Source organism: Adiantum capillus-veneris, chromosome 28 (assembly GCF_014529385.1).
Source record: "Adiantum capillus-veneris isolate H3 chromosome 28, ASM1452938v2, whole genome shotgun sequence".
Lineage (NCBI taxonomy): Eukaryota > Viridiplantae > Streptophyta > Polypodiopsida > Polypodiales > Pteridaceae > Adiantum > Adiantum capillus-veneris.
The window spans coordinates 66548661-66554185 of NC_140958.1; the positions used below are offsets into that span (position 1 = coordinate 66548661).

The 5525-nt window shown below is 43.2% G+C and overlaps 1 protein-coding gene across 1 annotated transcript; it reads left to right on the plus strand.

Moving 5' to 3' along the window:
- Positions 1–1541: 1541 nt before the first annotated feature.
- Positions 1542–3834, plus strand: LOC147420586 (uncharacterized). Its single transcript, XM_086504404.1, has 4 exons — positions 1542–2162; positions 2230–2234; positions 2664–2876; positions 2956–3834. The coding sequence occupies exons 1-4, from the start codon at positions 2041–2043 to the stop codon at positions 3057–3059; spliced, it is 444 nt and encodes a 147-aa protein (XP_086360530.1). The 5' UTR covers positions 1542–2040; the 3' UTR covers positions 3060–3834.
- Positions 3835–5525: the final 1691 nt, after the last annotated feature.

Genomic DNA, 5525 nt, shown 5'->3' on the forward strand with positions numbered 1-5525 from the left:
ATGTGTGAAGTGAAGAAACTCCATCTCCTTCTCAAGCTTTAATGAAAAGCTCTTCATCTACTCCAAGCTTGTGAGAAGTGAGGCTCACACCAACAAACTCTTGGCTTGGGATGCAAATCCAACCAAGAGACAAGCTCCAATGCATGCTCATCTCCTCTACCATGTTAATTACTAAGCTATGCTAAGATATTATGAGCGATTATGTGATGAGAAATACTTCTTTTTTATAAGACTACTTCTTTTTCTTCTAAGATCTACTCTCATATCCCGCTAGCTCTCACCATCTTCAAAGGTGTGTGAGGTCTTGGGTCTGAGACCAACGAGGAATTGATGTTGTGTTTTAAAAAGTGTTAGCTTAGTGCTTGAAGCTTCCATCTTCATTGCACTAGCAAGTTATTGAAGGAACGCAAAGAATTGTATTGTAAAATGTCTCCCTTGATGGGGGAAACCTCTAATACAAAGCCTATTGGAGGGGGGACCGGCTCCATGTGCATCCGGTCCTCAACTGTTGTCAAGTGTTAATCTTTCTCTCTCTTTTGAAGTATTCTTCATGCCTAATTCTAACTAGTTGTTATGCTTTTGTTACTCTCTTCCAACCAAGCACTCTTGCTATGCTCATTAGGAATCTCTCTTAATGAAATGCTCACTATGTCTATGTAATTTCGGCTACACATAAGTAATTACCCATTAAATGTTACATTTAATGAAGCTAACCCTAAAGTCTCTAAGCTCCATTAGGTAGCATTGCTCTTTGATATACCATCTCTCATTTGGACCCCTTTCCCTTGGCCCGTGTTGAGATAGATCCATAAGCACATGTTTATATCCTAACCCTTGTTTTTGTTTATTCTCCCACAATAAATGATCAATTTAATATGAGAAAATCTTTGGGTTGGTTAGATATTAGATTTTATGACACTTGCTCTATACTCAACCATTGAGCCATCCGTGCACGAGGGTGCTACTCCTCGACCATAAGTGGACGACGGAGGTTTAAAATTAGAGTTCCATCAGATCACAGATGCCCATTGAACCCTTGACCTCCCATTCCAAAGAGCAGCACCCTATCCAACCCAGCTAGTGTGCGTTGCTAAAAAGAATACGAGGCCAGGGATATTAACCCCCCCTCCCCCCTGTGTGTGTGGTGATGTCATGGTCCAAATCATACGTGCCTCGCTAATCAAATGCCGCCGTCGATCCCTCCTCCATGATCCCGTGTCACTTAGAGCGCGTCCGCACGGCCAAAGTTGAACCTCGGCTTGAGGACGTCAATGACGCAGATCTCAATTCTCAACTCTGTCGATTTCGACGGAGTTAGAAAGGGCGCGTCCGCACGGGTAGGGTTTAACCCCTGCTTGCTGACGCAACCCAACTATGCTACCCTTGCTCAACTCTGTCGATTGCGATAGAGTTGGAAATGGCATGTACTACCCCCGCCTACTGCTCCACGCGAACTACTTGGGTACAAAAAACGACTGGCGCATTTATTAAAGTTGCTGATGCACGGCAGGGATAGCACCCCCGCTTGTGCGAAACTGCTCAAAATTGCTTCTTCTACCCCCGTCGGTTTTTCACGTGCCGCTACTTCGCCGGCATTTAAAAACGTAGCCCACTTTTGCTCACGGGTAGAACTCCGCCTGTGCGAATCCGCCCTTATACACGCATGGAGCAGGGTAGTTCCACGTGGGAGCATCGGCAACGGCCTGCTGCCCTCGTGGGAGAGAGAAGCCAAAGGTTGACGTGGAAGAGAGTGTCCACGGGTCTACCCCCGCCATGGAGCTGGTAGTCATTTACCCTTCTACTCCAGACCAGGACCAGATGCAGCAATCTGTGGGAAACTATCATGTCTTCCCAAATTTCTGAGACCCGGAGAGAAGATTGCGATGTGGACCTTGCTGTGGCGAATGGCAATTACTGACAATTTATGATCTCTTTTTAAATCATTGGACCTGATGTGCAGAAAAGCTTCATATCTTGGAGGCTGTGGAGGTTCATTGCTTTGTTAGTCATGTGGGGGAAGGAGTTGGGAAGCCACAGAGCATGCCGTCAGCCACAGCAAGATCCACATCGCAATCTTCTCTCTATGTTATTCTCATTCTACCTGGAAGTTTCTCAACATCTTTGAATGCTGCACCAGTGGTCGAAGCCGTCTCTTCTTTCCCGTCTGCTTCAATGTCACCCCCAATGACCTGCCTCTCTGAGGTGTGGGTACTCTGCGTTCCTCTCAAGAGCTGGTACCTCTCTCTCTCTCTCTCTCTCTCTCACACACACACACACACACACACACACACACACACACACACACACACAAGGGGCAAGTCATTGTTCTGATCCGATGCTTCAAATGGAAGCAAACCTCTTGAAGCTTATTGTTTCTGAAGTCTTTACCGTGTTAAAAAAATTTGCTTGCTTTGGACATAGCCGAGTATCATTTGGAGCAAAATCCATCTACAGAGGGGGTTGATTTTTTTGCTTCAGAGAGATTATCAGGTCCAGTTTGGTAAGGATTTGTCTTTTTGGAAGGGCACAGTGAAGGTCCTTGAAGGCCATGGTTGCACGCACGCTGACACTGTGGCGGAGAGAAGTGATTGATTTTTAGAATGGGTTGGGCAATGAAGAAGAGACTTTAATGTTCCATGATTTTGTGTGTTGCATGTGTGGAGAGCATGAGGCCCAAGCTAAGATTGGATGGTGCAAATCAGACGGACCAAAGCTCTGTCATGAGACCTTTCGACTCAAGTTTGATGAGGATAGAAGGCTCACTATGCAACACAAGTTCAAGTTTGCATATTGTGAAGCTTCTGTCCACCTAAGTAGCAAGGTTTTGCACCAGATTATGGCAACGTTTTGTCAACTTTGCCAGGCTTTTGTGCCAGGTTTTGTATTGGGTTTATGATAAGATTTTGTGTCAAACATATGGTTATTATTGTTGAAAGTTTGTACAATCCATTGCAGGTTATGTTATTGCTTCAAAAGCCTGGCTTGGCTCATTACCGATTTTGTGGTTGAGTTTACAGTCATGTTTATGGCTGCAATTTGGGTCCTTTTTTGAGGTTTAGGGTGGTCTATGGGTTACGGAAGTCTGTGGATGTGGTTCTTTCTGGGCTTAGGGCTATGTTCGAGGTTAATGGCGAGCCATGGATATGGTTTTATGGCTGTGGACGCATTTGTGTTCGGCCAGTTTTATGGCAAGCGTGGAAATGGCTCTATCCATGTTTGGGGTTGTCTTGTCCATTCTATAGAAAGAGTTTATATCTGGTTATTTGTTAGAGTATATGTTTCTTGGACATTAGTATGGCCTATCTAGGAAGTGGGTTGGCATCTCCAGATTGTGAGGTTATGTTTATGAGGTATACAACAAGTCAATGTCCACACTTATGTTAAGTTTGCTGCCAGTGGTTTATCATGAGCTCTTAACTTAAATGCACTCTTGATGCACACAAGCGTATCAAAACCGCCAGCCAAGAGGTGTGAATTCCATGCCCAACACCTCTCAAACAAGATGTGTATACTTAAGACTAGCGAACCCAAATTTACATTTACCAAATCTAGCCACTGACCATGTCCCAGAGGCATAGCAGCACACTATGCGAGATTCATCAGCAAAAAGGATTTTGCTACACAATGAGGGCGATAAACACGACTCCAGTTCTCGGCACACTGTTGCCATTGTCTGTGTTGATACCTTAAAAGAGCATCTTAGTATCGTACATTGTGTTGGTTGGGAGCAGCCTTTGCATGAATCACAAAAAGAATCTGTGAAACTTGGGAGCTTGAAGTTGTGTTTGTGCGACAATGGCTTGGTTTTTTTTAATGTCACTTGTCATTGAGAGTTGCCTACTTTATGATGATGTCCATGTGGGTAAATCTACTTCACAAGGTTTTTAGAGCTCTTTATACAAGAAGTGATCTCCACATCAATGCTACTCAAGTTTTGCCCAATGCCATTTGTATCAAAACCTGAGGCTTAGCCATCACGACCGCTCCATGTTTGCAAAACATGTCCATTACAACCACTTTCTACTCTGATAGCAGCATGAAACTGGAGTCCTAAATTTACACATTGCATGCACACTATCCGCTATAGGTAACATTGCATGTAAAATTGGGAAATTGCTTTGAAGTGTTAGGATTACTCTTTATATCAGAGTCGACCATCAACGTGCCTATCATGATCCCAGTTAGAGGAAGTTTATGATGTGAGAAAATGTGAGAAGAGGTTATGATGCAACAAACTGTGAAAAGGTTGGTTGGTACTCATCTACCTCTTGCTTTTGCTTGATGAACTCCAGTAAAGTTCTTCCCATCCAGCTTCCACTCCTTGCATCACCAAGAAGTGCATGCACTAGAGCAAGCATTGACTTATTATTCTTGCGTCCATGAGCATATAAACATGTTTCCAGCACACGAGATCATTGCACAATAACAGTAGGCTCTTTTGGTCTTCATGAATCTCCAGGATAAGGTCTCATCTCATATTTGTATGTCAACATTGCCATGGGGAAATTGGAACATGAAAGGATCATGCCATATGCATGACGTGGAGCACCATCTGTTGGATACATAATGCTAAATATTGGCATGATTGAAGTTATCTAGTAGGAGGTGCCTAATGCAAGCTTTCAAAGACATCTTTTGAGTTAGAATGCATAAGTTTGCACATTTTAAAGTAATTACTTTGGCTCCCATATTCTTTCAGCACTGGTGGTAAAAAGATCTCCACCCAATCCTTCCCAAGGTGAAATCAACAAAAGCTTTGCATGTCTTGCAAAGCTTTTGTTTCTTTGAGCTCAACCAGCAGGATTAGTTTCAAAGGCCTACATGGCATTCAGCTCTTGAGCACACTTATATATAGGTCAAATGTTACCCATCCTTGAGAGTGTAATGTACATGGTCAATTCAAGCACAACGCTTCCTTGACATCTCCGGGTGACTCATGCACATCATCGACCACATTGGCCATTTAATCTTGGATTAATTAGGTGCCTTTCAAGCACAAGTTGCCCGTGGCGTGCTTGTTAGAGAACTAGGCTCAAGGCTTGCATGTGAGATGCGGGAGCTCGAATCGGAGATAGATTTCAGGCAATAAACGTTGAATCCTGCCAGCAGGAGTAGGAGCAGGAGGATATGGAGCAGAGTTGTTGCAAAGTTCTTTCCTAATTTTCACTCTTGAATTTTAGAGGCCTTTGTATCTCGTGTTCAATACTCCTTTATTGGTCATTTGGGGGAGGGGGTGGTGTTAAGTAATGAACCATCCAATAAAATTAGTATAAAAACAGATGTTGTCATGTTCTTCTATGTGTGTCTCAAGGGAAAAACCTAATTGGTCATTTTTTAACATAATAATTTTTTTGGGTGAAAATAACATTTGTCCTATTTCATCTGGCGCATCAAAGCATATAACAGTTGGTGAACTTCTTGAAAGTACTTGGTGTCACTTTGAAGACTACGAGCATCTAACAAGACTCCATGTCTAATATGAGACCATGGAAGGTGCACAAGAAGATTTAGAAAAATTTCTCATG

Coding starts and splice junctions, on each gene's coding strand:
- LOC147420586 (XM_086504404.1), top strand. CDS start 2,041: ATGCCGTCAGCCACAGCAAGATCCACATCGCAATCTTCTCTCTATGTT. Junction 2,877..2,955: donor TTGCCAGGCTTTTGTGCCAG/GTTTTGTATTGG, acceptor AATCCATTGCAG/GTTATGTTATTGCTTCAAAA.